The sequence below is a fragment of the Sprattus sprattus genome (genome assembly GCF_963457725.1).
Source record: "Sprattus sprattus genome assembly, chromosome: 4".
NCBI lineage: Eukaryota > Metazoa > Chordata > Actinopteri > Clupeiformes > Clupeidae > Sprattus > Sprattus sprattus.
In genome coordinates, this window is record NC_137923.1 from 40,524,441 (window position 1) to 40,546,731 (window position 22,291).

Genomic DNA, 22,291 nt, shown 5'->3' on the forward strand with positions numbered 1-22,291 from the left:
GAGAAAAAAAAATGAGAGCGGGAGCGATAGTGAGAGTGAAACAGAGCGAGAGCAAGACTGAGGCCTCTGATTGCTGCATGCCTGCTCCATGTCTCATCCTCTCTGGGTTAATCATGTTTGGAGGCCGCCGCGCGGGAGAAAAACCTAAACAGACACTCCCATTGTGACCGCTCCGTATGTTACACACAGAGCACTTTAAGACTGTATATGTTTTCATATGATTGCTGGTGTTATGCAATGCCACAACATTCAGAGGGATACTTGTTGCATTTTACTCAGGGCTTCACTGACACAAGTACATTCAATTCAAATTCATTCAACAAACTTGATAAAGAATGAGCCGTGATTGTTAACGTCTGTTAGACGTCTGTATGTGAACTCTCACTCAACCCTCACTTGTGTTGTCTGTGTGTGTGTGTGTGTGTGTGTGTGTGTGTGGCTGTCGCCAGACAGAGCAGGCAAATATCAGCAATAGGAGGTGGTGTGAGTAACCTCAATAATCTCTTCTTGTAGTGCCCACCATCCTCTCTCCTCACACATCATTCTCTTATCTCCTGCTCTCTTCACCTCTCTCTCTTGTACACATGGCACACCTCACCCTGTCAGTTGTTTCTCTCGCTCACACACACAGTACTATTTCGGGACGTCCCCGCAAAGCGGAGGCACCCAGAGGCCGGCTTGGCCTGGATACACACACACACACACCCTCCACTCCACTCTGCTTGGAGACGGCTAGGGTGACGCAGCAGGTTAGCTACTGCTGCTAGCTCGGTTAGTGAGGGGACTAACACAGGCCATCCTCAGAGAGTTCAAGCGCCTGTGCATGTGTGTGTGAGAGAGCGTGTGTGTGTGTGTGTGTGCGCCCAGCCAACTGCGTCAACAAATGTAAGAAGGGGGAAGGAAAGGGAAGGTCAGGGGTTGTGCTGCCTAGCAACACCTCTCCAGGGACTTAAGAAGAGGGTGTGTGTGTGGGGTGTCTGTGTGTTGGGAGGGGGGGTGTCTCTGTGTGCTATAGGGGGGATGAGAGACCAATACAAAGAGAAAAAGTGAAAAAAAAAAAGATATGAAGACAGGGAGCAAAAGGTAGAGGGTGCCATAGAGGTGGATATATCAGGAAAGAGAGAGAGTGGTACATGAGAGAGAGAGAGAGAGAGAGGAACTGGCAGACAGCACTGGGAGTTTAATGAGGTGGCCTACTTCTCTGAGTAGAGGGTGAGGACACCTCAGGACGGACGGACGGACGGACGGACAGACGGTCTCAGTGATGTCCCTGCCCTGCACCTACAGAGTCTGAGTTCGTATTCACATGTTATCGCTTATGGGAAATGGTGACAAGGGAGTGTGTGTGTGTGTGTGTGTGTGTCGTTCCTGGTTTCCTGAGAGGTACAGCTCAACAGCCAGGCATGTAAGAAAATGACTCGACAGCCAACCACCTTTGAGTTGGGACATGTGTGTGTGTGTGTGTGTGTGTGTGTGTGTGTGTGTGTGTGTGTGTGTGTGTGTGTGTGTGTGTGTGTGTGTGTGTGTGTGCCTGAGGTCAGGGGAATGTACTAGTGGACCACTCAGACCGTAAAATGACAAAGTGATGTAACAAAAGAATGATGCACATAGAAACAGGAGGCCTGGAGCAGACCGTGTGTGTGTGTGTGTGTGTGTGTGTGTGTGTGTGTGCATCTGTTGAGGCCAGTCTGTCTGCAAGGGACAGACAAACAGGAATCAGTCAAAGTAAAACAGGGCAGAGAGAGAGAGAAAGAGAGGGAGAAAAATAGAGTGAGTGAGTTCAAAGGGGGGGGGTGGGGGGGGGTCTGCATCCTGTTCCTACACCCCCTTTTACTTACCTCTCTCCTTCCCTCGCTCTGTTCTATTTTCACTCTATCCCTGTCTGAGTCGTCGCTCTTTTCCTCCGCTCCGGTCATCCCTTTCTCTTCCTGCTCTTCATGTGGATAGCTTCCTTGGCTCCGAGGACACAAAAAACAATTGCCCCTGTTGCTCCATCGAAACCCTTCTCAGAGATGGGAATTCATGTCTCCTTAAAGGCATTTTTATACTTCTACGATTCTCTCCGATTTGGTCGTAGAGGGACACTTTGGCACGCCTTGGCACGCCTTGGTAACACCTTCACCCAGGTGTTGCCGCCCATCCGACCCGTCGGAGAGCCGTCGGAGAGCTGGTCGGAGACAAACGCTTTTTTCTAACTTTTCTTAAAGAGACGGAGAGAGTCGGAGACCCCCTTGGCTGTGATTGGCCAGTTTACGACATCATTTCCAAACAACATCATTTCCGGAATCACACATGTCAGGACCTCACATTTCCTGTTTTCTGTCAAAATGTTTGAGTACGACTTTGGTAAACTACAAAGCTGCACAGCATGCAGCATTAGGCTACCGTATTTTATATAAACCCTCGAAAAGTACATTTCTCCCGACCACTGTTGGTCTCTTGGCTGGTGGCTCGGTGTTGAAAGTGCCTTCTCCAACCAGCTTCAACTGACATCTAACGTAATTTGCTACGGAGTAGCCTAATGCTGGCAGCATAATTACTTTGCATCTATTAAATAGGAAATGTATTTCATGTATGTGTAGAACCTATTTAGAATGACTGACTTTACATAAAACGGCAGTGAAAGACATTTGAGTCAAACATTACTTTTGCCTCAATGAGGGTGGCGTGTGAGAGCATAATCGGCACGACAACGTTGTACTTATTAGCAGCACACTTTTGAGAGTTATTGTGAATAGGCTAACGCTTGATTTAGCGGAAAATCTAGTAAACGTACGTACCACCTGTCTCCTGTTCTGTTGTTGTTGTAGTTGTCGCTCAAATCGCTACAAGCACGTCCTCTGCTTATAACTCAAACTAGTCCAGCAGCTCCACCATCAACCATTGTCTGTTAGTTGTTAGTTCTCTTGTTGTGTTTCTGATATAACTATAACACTGCATGTGGATTGGTATGAAGACTGCAGTGGGTTTAATTTTCTGCCCCTTACTTCATAGTTCTACGGGTATTTCTGTTCGAAGTGTGCATGCTTTGTTTTATAGTGACGTTTCACGCTAACACTTTTGACAAGGGCAACCGTCTCGTTGCAGATTAAACACATCGGTTTTGTCCTGCCCACAAGCAGCACAAATGCATAGCCTACTTGTCAGTCCACTCTGTCTTAAATTCGAGAGTTTTGGAATCAACTTTTCGTGTGTGAGAGCCTGGCAGATGATCATTAGTAAGTGTGCTAATGTAGCCTATGTGTTTTTCCAACATATTCATGGTTGAAATCGCAGTCCCACAACTGTATGTTGAGGTATGCATGTTCTTGCTGTGTGTCTGATATAACTATAACACTGCATGATGTATGATGTAAGATGTATGATGAATACCGTGGGTTTATTTTTCTGGCCCTGTCCTCAGAGTTTGGGGGGTAATTTTGTTCGAAGTGTGCATGCTTTGTTTCATAGTGACACATTCACGTTACCACTTTTTGACAAGGGCAACCGTCTCGTGGCCAATGAGTGCATTGTCATAGCGTTGTAGTTATTCAAAGGTTACCCAGCGATCATTGCAGTATGAATGTGACAAAAATACCAAAGAAAATAAGAACGTATTCATTTTATTGGATCGTTTTATAATAGTTTCTGTATTGTATGTAAGATAAGCATATCGTTTTGTTATAAATCGCAATGTTTTTCACAAAAAAATGACCACCACGATGGAGATACATTTGCCTACTCAAGTGAATATATAGCATTAGACATGTAAGTATTGACTGTGCTACATGTCTCCAAGGCCCATGTGACTGCACTTGCCCGACAGGTCTTGAAGCAACATCCGTGTCATGTCAGTGACAGTTGGGAGGAAAAACAATTAATGACTTCCAATAAAGAGGTTATGTGGTAGCTACGGGCTCGACAAACAGTAGTTACCCCACCCAGCGGTCTGGCGTTGAATAGGTTGAATAGGCTTTAGGACGCATAGCCGTCGGAGTAGTATATAAGCCCGACCAGTACGTTCAATTTTTTCTGAATCAACCGCCTGCCCCCGCCCGCCCATCTTTTTTCGAGGACGGAGAGGGATGCAGAAGTATAAATTAGGCTTAAGCCCCTTAAATATGTACCACTGAGGAGGTGTGTGTGTCATTCGCAGAGGCTGTGTGTGTGTGTGTGTGTGTGTGGTACACAGCAAAAGGGAAGAGACAGAGAGCGAGAGAGAGAGAGAGAGAGAGAGGAGACATAGAGTAGCAGAGATCATTAGTTTTGCATTAAAAAGCAGATGCATAGGATCTGCTGCGACGCCTAGTGCATTGGGCTCAGATGCAAAAGTAATGAGGGGGGTGCATGTCGTTACTGTGGTAACAGCAGTTTAATGGGGATGGGGGGAGGGTTTGGTACCTACTCTCTCTCACACACACACACAGTTCTAACTGCAAATCACCCACATAAGTACTACAACAGCCCTGTAGACCTATAATCTAATAATGAAGCAATGCCAATGTTGTAACGCAAAAAATACAGAACATCTCCCACACACAGACACAGACACACACACACACACACACACACACACACACACACACTAATTTCCTTCCATTCATTATAAACAGGGTTTAACTACAGCTGTAGGCCACAACCGCGTGAATCTGAATTACTGTATGATAGGGATGCAAATTATCGATTAATTAATTAATCATTAGTTGATAATCTTATCGATCGACTTTCGATTAATTGATAAGCGGCGTTTTTCACCTGAGTTTCAGTGCTTCAATAGGGCCTTTACAAATATCAGCTAAATAGTTGAGTTATTATATTACATTACATTACATTATCATAATTATATTCTATTCTACATTCCTCAAGTAATTATGCATTAGGAAAAGAAAGAAGAAAAGTTTTTTTTTATGGTATAACAAAATACATTCTTTAATTTAAAACAAAGAAATAAATTATGGACTGGCTCAGTTCTTGCATTTGAAACAGACATAAAAAAAAGATTAGAAGAAATTAAATAGAGAGCCAAACAGAATATTATTGAGCCTATCTTGTAACTATATATGTAATCTTGTATCTAACTTGTGGATAGATTATGAAGAAACTGCATCTAGGCTATTACAAGCTAAATAGCGAACACAACTCTCTGAAGTTTAACTCGCGCTCACGTTAGTGAGGGATAGAGTAGTTACATTCTTAATGGCAAGCCATCAGGCAAAGGTAAGCTAGCCCGCTAACGAGCTAGGTATCTAATATCATTAAGCCTGAGTGAGCTAGTCCGCTATCAAGCTAAATAGCCAACTGAACTCTTACTTACTTACTAACTCTCATGAGCCAAACTCGCGGGCACACGTTAGCGCGGGAGTAGACAGAGATATTCATATTCATAGCAAGGTGAGCTAGCCCGCTAACGAGCTAGGTAGCTAACTCTATGAAGTCTAGGTGAGCTAGCCCGCTAACGAACTAATAGCTAACCTGAGTTTTAAGACTACAGCCTTAACTCGCGGCAGTAACCAGGTGAACTGGTGGTGCCATGCAGGACAGCAGCATGCACAGTGTTCAAATGATAACTGAGTGAGCTAGTGGAACTATTGTATTTCAATACCGCATTACACAGAGAACATTTGACTTCTTTGCCTGAATTAACAATGTTGAAGTGGTCCCACACCGCACTTCTTTTCGCTCGCTTCATTTTGTTTTCAACCGGTCTCTCGCGCTAGCGCCCTCTAGCGATTAATCGTGATTAATACATTTTGATCGAGCAACCTCTTAATCGACAATTAATCTAAAGTCGATTAATCATTTGCATCCCTACTGTATGACCTTTAGACATCAAATAAAACCTTGTGATCTGTCCAACCTCCTCATCCGCCTCATGGACACATTTGAGTCGTATCACAAACGCTGGCTCGCATCCTCTTAAGCTAATCAACTCTCCAGTGTTTAAACATGTAAACACTTCAAGTGCTACGCTGATTAAATTCCTCTGAATATCAGTTTGGGGGCATTCTAACATAACCCTTGTTTGTGCAAATGCTTGGTTATGCATCTTCATTACTGAGCTGTAATTTCATAATGTTAAATACAATCATAAAAATGTGTGGCTGTGTGGGATGCTGTCGAACCCTCAGAGGGGGGGGTCGTGTTAAACACTCACATCAGCTGGAAGGAACACAGTGTGTGTCAAAACAAGGACCTTGTGATGGAGGCATGTTACCTTTTCTTTGGTAATCAAGCATAGGTTGAAGGTGACTAACAAGTAGTTTGTCTCATCACTGTTCCAGTTTGTTTGTGTGTGTGTGTGTGTGTGTGTGTGTGTGTGTGTGTGTGTGTGTGTGGGTTAGGGTTAAGGCCCTTGCATGCTTCTAAGAGGTCGTTTACATGGAGCCTAGTTTGTCAATCTGATACGGATAGCTAATACAGATAGCCCTATCATACATACGAACACTCTCTATCCGCACCTTGTTTCCGCAAGGATCGCAGTCCGGGGTAGAAAGTGAGTAGATTTGAATCGGTACGGGGGCTGGTGTTCGTCTGCACGGTTTCACGCAACCTGATGACGTCACTGCCCCACGTGATCTTTTCGCCATCTCCAACCAATATATATATGACTTGTTCTCCCTCAAAATCTCACTCGTGGTGGGCCTCGAATTCACTAACATTAACCCAGTCTTCTGATTTTTGATTAGCCCCCTATCTTGATCTAATTCTTCTTATTCAGACGTAACATAACTTTCATGACCACAAATATAAATTGGCCAGCGATTTAATTTGCTTTTTTATTCATAAATGTATGTAAAATGCTCGGAGCAATGCATCATGGGAAATGGGATGACAGACATGTCATGTTACTGTTCCAAACTCTTTATTATCAATAGAAAAAATAATTCATTTTCGCATATCCTTTAGTCTGACCACTGATATTAACTATCATAATGTAATGTTGTTAATTGGAGCTTGAATGTCTTGTGTAATGTGTTTATCCTCGTGCTGTGAAGTACCTTCTTCTAGGTTTTTCACGTTTTTTCAGTTGTGTAAATAAAGCGCTAAAGCGCCACCCACAGGCGTGAGGTATGTACTACAGTCAGTTCACCACAATCTGCTGCCTCCGTGTTTACGCAAATCTCTCGTTGCCAGCCTCCGTATTTACGAAATTAAAAGATTCGATTGGTGTGAAAAGTAAATCCGATTCGGAGGCCCTAGACTTCGTGTGCATAGCACCTAAAGGGAGCATGAATTGCTAGGTGCTTAAGCGTTGCGTTGGAGGTGTTGCCAAGCAATTCACACCCAGAACAATAGGCTTGCGTAAAATGGCGCAAGTCTAGAAAAAGGGGCCGACGCACGCAAGACGTGAAAAGTGGCGCAAGGGGCACGCAAGGGGCTTGCGCGGCCTCTTGCGCTTGCGCTTACGCTTACGTAACCTAGCATAAATCAGCCTTTAGGGTTACACACACACCCACACGTGTCCATGCATGCATTTATCAATCTGTAGTTAGTCTTTTTAGCTGTCCCTAATTTCACAGCAAGTTCTCTGGTTAAGAAGAGCAGCAGGAAAAATAAATATAAAAATAAAAACACCAAAAAAAAGGATTTACCACAACAGCAACATAGGCAGGAACCCCCCACATAAAAAAAAACTTCCTCTTCCTCACCACACTCTCTCCCTGTTCCCTCTTCAGAACTCAGCACAAACAAGAGGCACAGAAACACACACACACACACACACACACAGCTAGACAAAAAACACACAATCATAAAGTAAAGTAGGATGACGACGTATAGATGAAATAAACAAATACTGCGCCAACAGACGGCATCTCAAAGCAGCAAAGAAATCATTTTGTGGCAAGAATGTGACCTGTTCAAAGGAAGGCCTTTATGGTCGACTCAGCAGGGTCGACTGGGGACCTGTGAGAATGTGCGCTCAACAGGAACACAGCACAGAGACAAACATGGATACTGCACAGACACACTGATCAGAGTCGGCAAAGCACTGCAACACAGCAGATCAGGGCAGACAAAGGCACCAGAGACAGCGCAAGGAAGCTCACCCAACACAGAGGCGTGCTGCAACTTAGCAGACTTGCACAAACATGGACAGGAAACAGCCCAAAGACACTGAAGCTCACACAGAGATGCCCTGCAGCACAGAAGAGCAGCGCTATGTTCCATTTTCCCTACCTACCGTACCTACCGTACCTATACTTATACGCAGTACACACTCACTAGGTACGCAGATTCTCAGCAGGTGAGTGCTGTTCCAAATCTAATACTCCGTGGTGCACTTACCGGAAATTACGATCGCGACAAGCCCCGCGTTCGTCTTTTTCGAGCTGAGCGGCTCTGCCTGGGTCCGCCTCTTCCGCTACGTTGACAAGATGGCGGCCGTTGAGTGTGGAAAGTGTACCCTGGTTCCACACTCAGCGTTTTGACCGTTATGAGTACAGATACGGGTCCTTTGGGTATACTTCTTTTCGACGCGGAAATGGGAAATCGGAAAAAGGAACACCCTACATACTCAAACTAAGGATGGTAGGTACGGAGGGTATGGACAACGGAACAGAGCGCAGGACAGACACAGAAACCCACGCTAGCAGAGAGGCACCCAGGCTAGCAGAGACTCCCATGATAGCACAGGGACAGCGGCGCTAGCACAGACACCGTCACTAGCAGAGACTCACATGATAGCTCAGGGACACAGGCGCTAGCACAGAGACGTGCTTCGACACAGCATAGTAGCTCAGAGAGGCAGCTCAGAGAGGCAGCTCAGAGGGTGACCCAGCAATGGCTGCCAAATCCAGAGGGGCCTGTGCCATAGCTGTGGGCTTCAGTGGAGCAGGAACTGGGCCAGCATGATGTGAGCCGTGTCCCAATCTCTCACACACACACACACACACACACAGTAGCATTGCAGCAACACAAATTCACCACAAGCCCACACCAATTACCAGTCACGCTGGCCAGGTTAGAGAGGGAGAGAGGTGGAAGAGGAGAAAGAAAGCATGGGAAAATGAGAGAGATGGAACAACACAGTTACAGTGAGATGACGCAGGGAGAGAAAGAGAGAGCAACCATAAGAGGGATTTACAGAAGACAAAGAGAACTGTGAGAGAGATAGAGACAGAGAGAAAGAGTGAAGAGAAAGAGAGGTCTCATTAAAGAGACACACATTCACACTTGTAGAGGAGACCAAGCACTTTTTCTCTTCCTACAGATTTGCCTGTAATATTCCCCTGCCTTTTACGACACAGATAAGGAACTAAAGCACTCTCAGGTTTACAACTTAATACACGTCCTCCCCAGATCAGACAAGAGAGCACAGAGGCGAGCCACAGCGTGAGTGAGTGTGTGTGTGTGTGTGCGTTTGTGTGTGTGCGTGCGTGTGTGTGCGTGCGTGTGTGTCCTCCCACTCACTCGTCCACACCCCTCTCCACATACACACACCCACTACTATATTTAGTGGGAAGCACAAACACAGTAGGCCCATATACATGTGTCAATTTAACCCGGTCAATTTATCGTATCGTATTCGCGTGTAGGTGTGAACATTCACTAACAACATCAACGTGGATCCGCATTGTGCACAGCCAGTGTAGTGGCTAAAAGTTCCATTCTTTCTATCAGCATATAGTTCTTAATATTTTATTTGAATAACCACTCTCAGACGGAAATAAAACGAGTCTACGCGTGGCTGTGTTTCAACAATGGTAGAAAACAGTGTTTGCTCCGTCTTTTACTGAACTCATCGATAGGAGACAGACGTCACTTCACTGATAATATTATGGGGATAGGCGACAACATAGTCAATAGGCTATCATACTAGGGACTTTATTCTTTAAATATCTTTGCGGCATTGGAGTAGTCTCCTTTCAAGAACAGGCAAGAACTTTCTAGCCTCTAACACTCTAGCCTCCTGTCACCGCCTCCCCCATGGCACATCGGCCTTATTTGACACGCCCTTTTCTGAGCTGAACGATCGGCTTAGACCACCTCTCTCGAAAGGCTCAGACATCGTCGGAAAAACGACCGTATCATATTTAGGCGTGTGCTACATGAGGCAGTTATGAGCGCATTACGAGTTTCGATCAGATCACACGCGATTTGACCGGATCACATCGACACATGTATAAGGGGCTACAGAGAGAGATAAAGAGAGGGAGGGAGAGAGAGAGAGAGAGAGAGAGAGAGAGAGAGCCCTTACTGAGCTCACTTCCTCTTGCCAGAAGGTTCTGTGCTGTAGAGGAGTGTGACTGGAGCAGACACCAGCGGCTGCCAGAGCTGATGACCCGCTGAAAAGCAACAGAACAGAGTTCCTCTGTGTGTGCCCCCCCCCCCCCCCCCCCACACACACACACACACACACACACACACACACACACACACACACACACACACACACACACACACACACACACACACACACACACACACACACACACACACACACACACACAGCTATCCTCAGGTATTATCTGCCTTACTGGCTCGCCTGCTTTCTTCATCGTCCTCTTCCTTCTCCAATCTTTCCATCCCTCTCCCTCCTCTCACCTGCCCTCTTTTTTTACTCCTCTATCCATCCTCCCATCACTTGGCTTCTGTCTACATTTTTCGGTCTCTCTTCCTCCATTTCTTTCTCTCTCTTACATCGACACTCAAAGGTTTTAGTCTTAAAACGCATCACGTTTGCTACGTTTACGTCGTCCATACCGCTTTGGAGTTTTCAAGCCCCTCAAATGAAGACTTTCAACGGCTGCTGGTCCCGTTTCGGTTTGAAAACTCCCGGGTCGCGTTTAAGTCAGGACGGGCAGAAACCCAGACTATTGGAAATGTTCTCTTCCTGACTGGATCTTATCAGTCACAACGTATCCTTCCCTGGTTCATTGCTCTCCCATCACGTGAGCCTTTTCTTGAAGTCCCCCCCCATTTTCAGGCATGTTAGTATGAACATTGATTTTTTTCTAATACGGAGATAAAACGCTTGTCTGGACAGATATGGTTTTCGTTTTAAAATGACGTAGCTTCTTTCCCTCTCTATCTCTGCTGTTTGTTTCCCAAGCTCCAGACTTGCTAGGCAAATGAGAGAATGCCTCAGTGGCTGCGGACAGACTGTGGATTCACAGCGAGACCCGGATCTCTGCCTCTCTCTTTCTTACCAAAACACACACACACACGTGTGTGTGTGTGTGTGTTTTTTCAGGCCAGCCAGATTGAGGGGTGAGAAAACTACAGCTACGCTCTGCAGCACCAATTCTAAAGCTACGATTAGAACATGGCAAACTAACAACCACCACACACACACACACAGCCGAAGTCTCCGCATTACAGCACCGACAAATCTGGCAGTTCCCCTTTCGGTTGAAATGTAAGGAGCAAACAATGCCTTTTCCCCCACGGTTGGAAGGGATACAGTTGACCCTACTACAGGAGAAGTGATCTCAAATGACCAAAAGAAAAAAAAACAGACTCCACAGACCCCCCCCCCCCCCCCCACACACACACACACACACACACACACACACACACACACACACACACACACACACACACACACACACACACACACACATAGCAGCAGAGGGGCCAAATCTACTCACAGGCTTAGAACCCAATCCGCCTATGGAGGCCATATTATCAAACACACATAATCACCGTTGGATATAGGATCATCCCTGAGGCCCAGAATTGGCCATTCAGCCTTAAGGTGGAAAGCACACATGCCTCAAGCATAGGGCAGATTAGATGTGGGGGGGTTGGGGGTTATAGAAGTCGTTTCTGTGCAGAGGCAGTAAATCCGTGACTGTGATTAGATTTGGGGCTGGCTGTAATCTAATGATAGCCCCCGCCCCAACCCTCCCAAAGAGAACTAATGCGTTTAGATAGATCCTCAAACCAAGACAGGGAACCGTCGCTGCAAACAAACATTCCTACACACATGGCGAGATGCTGACAGTGGGCTGTCTTTCTCTGTGTCGATCGCTTTACATCTCAACCTCGCTCTAGTTCTCATTGCACCGTCTGTCTCACCCTTGATACAAACTTATGATACGTTATTTCTTCTTCTTCTTCTTCTTCTTCTTATATCTTGCTCTCTCAAGCTCCTGCTCTGTCTGGGCTGGAATAATGAGGAGCCTATCGTTAGGTTGCAGCAGGAGACCGAGGCAGGGGGGGGGGGGGGAGGGGGGGGGGGGCTGTGTACCATCCTGGGTTGAGCGAATGTAGGTCAACACGACCTTTGCTCACCACACAGAAAGACAGAGAGAGAGAGATCCGACTGAAAGGAGTGAAAGGAGGAGAGGAGCTCAAAGGACAGAATCAGAGCAGTGAGAAAACCAGAGGGGATGCACGAAGAACCACAAAGGCTCACAGAGAAACAAGGAGAGGGGAGAGAGGAGGAGAAGAAGATGAGCAAATAGAGGAAGAGAAGAGAGGAGGGGCACCGGGTAGAGCACGGTGGAGAAGCGCTGCCGCTCTCTAGGTATCCTGGTCATGCAAACTCCTCGGTCTTAGCCACATGACGTGTCGGGTGTCAGGGGGAATTTATCACAGCGGCAGCCGCCAACGGAAGGCGTGGCTGCCGGCCACAGATTGACAAAGAAGAAAAAATAAATCCCAGCAATAAAAAGCCTCTGCTGCGTTTTCTACTACCTCTACTGCGGCCATGGAGTGCCAACACAGGAACAATTCAATCACATACATCCACACTCAAACACCAGTGTTACAAGTAGACAAGTTAGTTAAGGTAAACACCTACTAAACATATGAGTGCCAGGTAAAGATTGTTGTGATCACTGTCTGGTTGGGTTGTTTACTATCAACCCAAATATCATAGGTTTCACTTCCAGGCCACCCCACCTCATTAAACTGGGTCTACAGAACCAGACCTTGAAAATCATTTGCACAAACGAAGACGGGGCTGCACACAAATCATCCACCGCAAATCGCAGCCAGTGGTCGCTGGTCTGCCGTCTGCTGAATGCTAAAAAACATCCCCCCCAGAATGCACCGGTATAATATCCCCCGCTCGACTCATCATGAAGGCAGACACAGAGGGCCGGACAGCCCTGCGATTAATCGCCTACAGAGGAGCACTGAAGGCTTTATCAACATCCAACATCAAATAATCAATAGGTGTCAAGGGTTTGGGCTCTTAGGCAAGGCGCAAGATCTAGAGCTGCTCTAATGGCTGTGCACATCCACATTCTAAAGCTAACTGTAAAGAGCTACGTGGGGGACTTGGGATGTACCATTAAAAGGGATCAAACTTTATTTAAAAAATGATAAAACACACAGGACAAAAACACAGACAGAGGCCTTTTGTGCCAACGGAGATACATGCAGTTATTTGTATCTGTTCTTTTTTTCATATATTGAAAAAAGTGAGCTGTTTGGACAGTTGGCCGACATTCGTTGCCTGTGCGCTGGTGACAGATCCAGTCGGTAAAACGTGCGGGATAAGCACAGCAAGTCAAAGCAGAAGCTTCAATCTGCTGCCAACTCAGAAAATACAACAACAAGCCAGAGAGTCACAGAGAGAGAGGCAGAGAGACAGAGAAGGAGGAAGGTAAAGAGGGTGTAGAAGAGGAAAAAACACAGCCTGTGGGTCTGTGCATGTTCAAACATGGCAGTGTACAATAACAGGGGAGTGAGCGATGGGGGAACCAGCAAACAGATGAGTGGGGAGGGAGAGGGACACACACATTGTAGAAGGTTCAGGATCTCTGTATGTAAGCATATCCGTGACGTTTCTCCCAAAAAATATCTATTGTTTAAACATGGCCTCTGGCTATGGAGGACCAAACTTGCCATAATTACAAATGAATGAATGAATAAATAAATGTCCACATCCATGCATTTAGACAGAAATAAATTAATAAATGTATTTATTTATTCATTTATTCCTTCTAATATGGAGGACCAAACCTGCCATATTTACAAATGAATGAATAAATAAATAAATGGCCACATCCATGCATTTAGACAGAAATAATTCCTATTCCTATTCCTTTTCCTATTTCTATTCCTATTCCTATTTCTATTTCTATTCCTATTCCTACTCCTACTCCTATTCCTATTTCTTCTTCTCAATATGTTAATGAGATGTGTCAATCAAAAATAGGTAGGCGGTATTTGACACACCATTGGCTAATCGTTTTCAATGCGTTGTAATGCAATGTTCTCTCAACTAGATAGTTAGTCATCAAAACTAGCGAAAGCGCAGTTTGCTAGATAGAAAGCTAGCTAACTGCAAGCAGCTTAATTTGATTTGGAGCAGCCATATGTGTATTTTGCGATGTATTGAGTTGGGAGTGGGGTCTCACACACTGTTTAATCCACAGCTGGCAACTTTCCTCCTATGTTTTGTGCTTTAGAAATGTGAACAAAAACGACGTGTCCCTCTAATCTCTCAGGGTACCTTGTATCCGATCTACAAGTCCCGTAGGCAAACTTTCGCCATGCTACTCAGACATCAAAGTTGTCGGACCTTCTTTTCTTAGAAGCGGTTGCTAAGGTATGATTGGATATACATTTTAGTTTTCAACGAGATCGGCCAGCCTGGCCAAGACTCTGGCAATTGCCCTTTTTATGTTTTCCATGACAGCAAAGTAAGGCTAACATAATAGGATACAACACATTGAAAACAGTTAACCAATGGTGTGTCAAATACCGCCTACCTTTTTTTGATTGACACATCTCATTAACATATTGAGAAGAAGAAAAAGGAATAGGAATAGAAAAAGAAATAGAAAAAGAAAAAGAAATAGAAATAGAAATAGAAAAAGGAATAGGAATTGGAAGGAATAAATTCATAAATAAATACATTTATTAATTTATTTCTGTCTAAATGCATGGATGTGGACATTTATTTATTCATTTGTAATTATGGCAGGTTTGGTCCTCCATATCTGGCATGTCCGCAGTCCAAAAGTAATAATTTCAATAGCATATAGAGAAACATTTTATCATTACATATTTATAAACTTCACATACACCTTCAGAAAAACTAAAACTCCAACTTATTGTTGTTCAACCGACAGCCGCAACCCGCATTTCAGTGACTCAACCAGAAGCTGTCAATCAACCCTTTAGCAGTCGTCATGAAGATAGTACTGGCTAGACAAACTCGCTGGCGGCTCTCAAAAACAGACGCCCGCAACAAGACGCGACCCCCATAGTAGGCTCCCGAGCCATGACTGAGCATAGCGCGATGAGTTATCGGAGATAGAAGTGCAATTGAGGGATGAGGCACAGTGCTCCGAAGGATGCTGATTCACCGGACTTAATGGGGGGAGAGCCAGCAGAGAGCTGACATGGATAATGGAATTTAACTTCCAAATCGCATTCAGACAGCAAGTAAAACGTTAAATGCTGATCCTCACAAAATAACGAACAGAAAAATATATTAGTTTACTTAAAACAAAAGACATAAAAAAAATGACAAACGAGAAGAGGTGGTAAAGATGTGCATGCGCACCCGAATACAATAGTCAACACAAGACACCAAAACCACGGAACCACTTCCGGATGTGTTTTTTGTTGCAGCCTCCACAATCACCTTGCTTTGGTTGTGAATGCCACTCTTGCGTCTGAGTGTGAATATTTTTCCTATCCAGAAGGAGAGGCATTTCGAACATCTGAACCCCGGCATCTCTTGTCGCCGCAATGTATCCATTTGGTTTGTTAGAATTCTCAGCTAAGAAGGCTACACTTGTTCCAAGGCCGAAATGTGATGATAAGTGGTCTTCTATGGACAACCGCAGTAGAGCAGCAAAAGATCAGTGAACTGTACCCACAAGTCATACAGTATTATGCATATTACATTTAGCCTGCTGTCAATACTAAGAGACAATAATGCATGGACAGATGAGTGCACGCCAGCACTGCACTCATTGCCACCACCCATGATGTTGAGTTTGTTCAAAACAAACACGCCATGTCTTTTTTTGCTATAAATTAATTCGCTGAGACTGACCATACAATCCAGACCATGAGTCATGCATTTACTGTATTATTACGCTGTGACAAAACCTATTTGCGACAATGTAACACTTCAGCTCTACAAATGTGGAACAATCATGGACAGTAAAGGGGAACAACGGCCTACACAGCGCCTTACACCAAAATGACCATTCGATGACATCGCTTTGCGTCGTCTCTGGCGCTACCTTTGCTAGCTAGCTAGCTAGCACAAGTGACATACAGGCCCAATGATGTCTGTTAAGACAACGTTTTATACTGAAATGTAACCAGCAGACCCTTGACAACCAGGCTGAACGTCAAAAATTACGTCCTTAAGAAGTCACGGCACTGATACACACTGGTGCAGTAAGCTGATCGGCTAATAAGCCATTGACCCAGTAACTCAGATAGCAACCTTCTGCTAACTGACCAGCTGTTCAGCACATTTTGAATACACAGGGCTTGGCAAGACGGTCTGCCATTGACCAAGATTATTTTAGGATTGCAGAGCATATTCGTGGTGCATCAAAGCGAGGTTCATTTCTTATAGTTGATATATTTATGGCCAATGTAGCTGAACGCTTGCCTATCTTCATGCAATTCCGATGGAACATAGGAGACGTTAGCTGTGCCACGCCACGGCATTGTTTACACTGCTAACTAGCTCCCCTTGCTTGCATTACAGCCTACATCAACGGCTCGCTAGCTGGCTAGTTATGGCCCACAAAACTACGGTTAGCGAAAAAACATCTACAATTTCCTATGAACATGTCTAATAGGGCTATCCAGCGAAATCCAATATTAACAACATTGATATTTTCCCAATGTACCCCATATAACACACGGCATTTGTCTGCATTACTTAAACAAGCATTGTGTTTGGCAGTGATTTCTAAATATCATGCGTGTGTACAGTTGGCATTGCCCCGATTTCATCTTTTCCAGCCAGCAGTCATTTAGCTGGTTAGCATCTAGCTTCTTCCTCTGATCAGAACGTCGCCGTGGCTAACAAATTACTCAATTCTTGCTAGCGTTAGGATAAATGAGGCTCGAACCTAGAGCTAAATCCAGACACAATCTAGTGAGATAGCATCCTAGTCTGCAGAGTAGTAAACACACATGCAGAGAATAATTAGCTACTTAACCTATATGAACTTCATTGTTTTTTTTCCCCTGAGCAATGTGCTTTATTATGTTATGTTAAGTGTTTAACAAATAATTTATCCACACCCACTATCCATTGAGTCGAAATGGTAAAGCAGCTTCTGGCTAGTTAGCTTACTAGCTAATGGGAACAATGTCTTGCAGCATTCGCACGGACGACTCTGAGGCTATCCTCAATCAGTCCGCCCTGACTCGTTTTTGGGCTTACCTGATTTGAAGAACGCTGCTATGTCGGCCGCGTCCTTTGCCGTCTCCTCGGCCCCTTCCCCCGAGCTCATTGCTGTTCAGAAAGACACGACCTAATATCCCAAATGTGATGTTTTCTCCTTCCAGCGTATTAGGGCGTACGTGAGGAAAAATCCGTCCCTTTACAGTGGCGTCTGCTGTGACACACGGGGACGGAACAGATCACTTCTCGATGCTAGAGACCATCAGCAAACCTCCATCTTGAATAATACAAATTAACAGCGCCGGCCGGCGGCTCTTCCGAGTCAAGCCGAAAAGGAGAATCGTGGAAGATGGGAGAGGGAGGTGGGATTGATTCGATGGGGTCGCCCAGAAGCTCCGGAAATGAGGGAAATAAGGGCAGTCAGTGAACAAGTTTCTAAATTCCTAATGAAGCTTTGACACTGATTTAATCCACACTATAGCCTATCGGAGAAAGAATCTTAAAACTTCAGGGACACAGCAAAACATTGTACATGTTTTCAAACATTTAATTAAAACAAACGCACATAACACCTCCTCTCCCAAAATCAGGCACCTACGCTTGTGTGTCTGAGTCAGACATCCTAATAGAGCAAAATATCCTTTTGATTTTTTGGGGAATGTTCTACTAATTTTGCTCACTGATCTTCTAATGACAGTTTGTGTCAGTAGTTAAACACATTTGATGATTCACCATTCAAGACAAAACAATAACACAGGCTTTGCCTGCTGTTCTGCAGACCCCCAATTTGTACAAGTAGCCTGAACTAATGGAAACCCTCTACCCTAGAAATCTTCCCCCTTAAAAATGAAAGGCCATCTGATGAAACAGGCCTAAGGATGAAAAAGACAAACAGATACATTGGCTTTAGATTCACAAATGGTGCATTTTTGTATGTGGGCTAGCCGAAATAGCCTGGGAATAAATGTTTCACAGAATTTGTTACACTAATAGCTATATTTCTACATCTGGCTGACAGCCGGCAAACAAAAAAAGTAACCTTTATGCTGACTGTCCTACATTATGCACAAGACACAAACATGCACACATATAATACTCTACATATTGAATTAAGTCTTTTTAACCTCTTAACAGTTCATACACTTTTTAAGACTTTTTTTTAGCCCTCAATCAGCTTATATATGTAAGCGGCTGAGAAAGCTAATTTACATCCAGCATAACAATATTGCCTAATTGTGAGCATTGTTAGTAAATCATATCTAGGCTACAAATAGCTTGATTATGAACATCTGCTGAAGTCTATATCATTACGAGCATACTCAAGGATGTGTTGATTACCCCCCCCCCCCCCCCCCCCCCCCAACGACTGTGAGTACACTGGGGTAAAACACATCCTTTATTCAACCTTCTTCCCAATCTGACTAAATGTATGAAAAATGTAAAGTAGTGCCCTCCTGAGGACAAAACTTAAAGGAACAATTCATCAATTGTCCATTAGAGATGCAGTGTTTGATCTTAATTTATTAACATTTTAGTCAAATTCAGCTAAATTCTCCTCACTCTCCTCTAGGTGCTTGTCCAGTGTGTGGTTTCAAAAATCTGTTTGTGCACTGCCCTGGCTCTGACAATGGGAAACAAACAAAGTTGCCCAGACTGTGCCCGACACTTTTCTAGCCAGTCAACATGTTGGTTCGGGGAGGGGTGTAATTTGATTGGCTGTTGCACTCAAATATCAACAACCTTCAGAAACTAAACTTCACGCCAAGAGACAGATGACAACATGAGAACAGAGTCATTTTTACAGATTCATTTTACTTGAAACTTGAGTATTCTGACTGTTGACTTTCTGTGGAGTTTCCAGCATGTTTACATAAACATTTTGGTGACAAAATCATCACACATTTAGTTGAATGTCTCACCATGCCTGATTTATAATATAAAATGCAAGTTCACTTTGTCCCCACAACTGAAGTTCCATGTAGAGGACAATGACAATTCAGTATGATTAAACTTGTTTTAGAATTCTTATGTCAATTAAGAACACTAAAAGGAAGCCAATACTGACACACAAAACTTAAAAAGATCATCTCATCATTGTGTTAGAAGAAAGTTTTATTGTTGGAACCCAAAATAAGTCAGTGTCCGTTAACCTAGATCATAACATGGAGATAACTGCCCTTTTGTGAATGAGCACTGCCATGGGGTTGAATAGCTGGGTGAACAATACCTTTAAGTATTTTTGAAATTCTTCTTCATTGACAGTTATTGGCAGAAGATGCAGACGGACATTCCAGAATAGTCAGGCCAAGAGAAAGACAGGGCTTTAATCAATTAGATGATCTTTTATCAGTTTTGTGCCATATTATGAGATTTCAGCTTGGAAATGGGAAAAAACGTCAAAGGCCTAATCATTGCAATTCCCACCACAAATCGAAAATAACAGTTTGGATATCTAGCCACACACTAACAACAGTGATATCTTTTGGCCATGTGAAAAACATATGCATATTTCAGCAAAACTGCACTGTAAAATATATTTTAGGGTAAGTTACCCATGATTACTCTAAAACATCAGGTAATACAGTGGTGTGACTAATTAAAAGTTGCATACATTTATATGATGATTCCATTTAATATGGGCTACAAAGGTCAAACTATGGCTACCATAGGACTACTATGGTCTAGGTTTCCAGCGATCCCCTGGAGTTGAAAGGGGTTGAAATATCGCAATTAACCATCTTGACAATTTGAATGAAGTTGTTAGTCTCAAAACTAGCAATAAAGAAAAATGCTGTTGTGCTTGATTAAATAGGACCCATACTTTTGGGATTCTAATGAACTATAAGTATTCTGGTCCTAAGCTGCCTCTAGTGGCTGTTAAGAGAACAGCCATCTCAAAGTAGAGATGGAATTTAATGAGATGAGGGAATTGTTCAGCGGTGCTCAGTGTTCATCAGAGTTGGTATACAAACACAGAAAAGATTTCTGCAGCCAAAAGCTGATCTCAGAGTCATTATATACTGCTTGACATTGTCTGTGTGTTGTACAAGCACTTGCCATTTGTAGTAATCTAAATGTTGGCAGTGGTGTTCATTATAACAGAAATGTCACCATTACAGAAAAGTGAGCAACTCATGCAGGTGGTGGCATGGATTTTGGTTAGGATCTCCTCATCCACTTGATTTGTTTGTCGGGAAGTCTAAAAAGCATAACTCATCCGACCAGATCATATTCCACCTCTCATCCCACCTTTTCTTTGCGTGTATCTGTACACCCACGTCTGCTTATGTCTTCACATAATGAAGGTCAAAGCAAACAGCTTTCATATTATCATCTGTAGAAATCAGCATGCCACGTGAAAAACATAAAGAAGCATGAAAAAGACTGTGTGCTGATGTGCCCAAGTGACACAAGCAGCCAATTGTTTGAGGGATTCAATTGGCAACATTGTTAAAGTAACACACCTTTTGAGGTATGGTTTTAGGCAACTAGTTTTTGTACCATCCTCAAATTCATTTTGATAGCATATGGTTCGTGTGAAGGACCGATAAACACCTGTGTCTTCCCCACTAGCCATCCAGGATATGCTCTATGTAGTTCGGTGTAATGGGCTGGAACACCCTGCAAAAATGAAAGGAAAGCTTTCAAAGCATGACATTGCCAGCTATACTGCACCAGTGGCACCAGTGGCAAACTTCTATCAGTGTCAACTGGGCTGTTGGTGGGGTTTGCAAGGTGTTTGCTTTTTAGGGAGTTAGCTTGCTAGTTTAGGAACAGTACACTTTATTGCTGCTTTAAGATATGGGTGGGAAAAGCACAACTGTGTACAATTATAAACTATACTCCAGTTCTGTTACTTTCCACTGGTATTCTGGTATTTACCATATTTGTACACTGTGCTCGTTGTGATTTTATACTGTTCAGTGTTTACTTTATGTACGTAAGTCAGAAAAAGGAAGGTTTGACACTGCGATTACTTACATGGCATGTTACACGAGGTTAATTTTAGGGTATGTAGGCTAGGCTTATGGTCTTCCTAATGATTGTTTATGTCATATTTAATCGTTTTTGCGATTATGCTGACTTCTAACTTGAACTTAGTGTATGTTGATCCCAGTCATACCCTTCTGTAGCCATGCTTATAATATGTAAATGCCTACCTGATTTAATCATATTTTTATTAGAACAGACCAATTCTGTTCTGATAATGTAAATGTATCATTGTTGATTAAGTCAAGTCTGTTTAGAATTGCTACCTAGCAAGTAATTCTAGTCACTGGCTGTATTTAGTTCATATAATATGTCAGGTGGACTAAGATATTTAAAAAATCTCAGAGTTGCCCTCCCTAAATATTTCAATATTAATATTTCCCAGTGTCACAACCATTTGTGTTTTTTTCGCTTCCATCTGCACATGCCCAGAAACCACCAAAGGCAGCCCAGTCCACTTACTTCAGTATTTTCTTTCAGTGTTAACCTCACAACACCTGCCACATGCATTAAAGATAGGGAGCTGGGGTTGTGGCCTTTTGTCAAACAGTTAGTGATGACAATACTATTGAACAAGAAAAACTGTTAACACACCTTCAATGCTTTAAATCAACTCATGATTTAAAGGTGGAAGTCTTTCCATCAGTAAAGGTGCTGACATTCTCTCAATGAACTTAAAAAGGTGAATTATACCTTCAAAAGACAGACATTTGCTTGAGAGAAATATAAAAGCAGAAGAGGAAAGGTTGGCTCAAACATAGGAAGCTTTCCTAATAAGTCTACCTTGAGCCGTGATTAATCACATGCATATCAAAACTCTGTGAACCTCTCTTTGTGATAAAGTATTGATCGATCAATCAATAATAACAATTGAGTGACCATCCTGCAGTGTGAGTTCTCCTCAGTTCCACCAGGGGGAGAGCCTGGACTGATTTTCACGTGTGCCTGGTTATTTGGCTCCATGTTCCTGGACTGCTCTGGAAAGAAACTTCCATTTACCCACTGACAGCTTTACAGACGAATGAAACCACCAAT

General features: G+C 43.6%; 1 protein-coding gene across 1 annotated transcript in view; it reads right to left on the reverse strand.

The window, feature by feature from the left end:
- Positions 1-17,406, reverse strand: part of trioa (trio Rho guanine nucleotide exchange factor a) — a 116,332-nt gene extending 98,926 nt beyond the window's left edge. The window contains 1 exon segment of the mRNA XM_080837427.1: positions 17,306-17,406. Within this exon segment, the coding sequence (XP_080693553.1) occupies positions 17,306-17,375 (70 nt within the window). The 5' untranslated portion in view covers positions 17,376-17,406.
- Between the last annotated feature and the right edge of the window lie 4,885 nt (positions 17,407-22,291).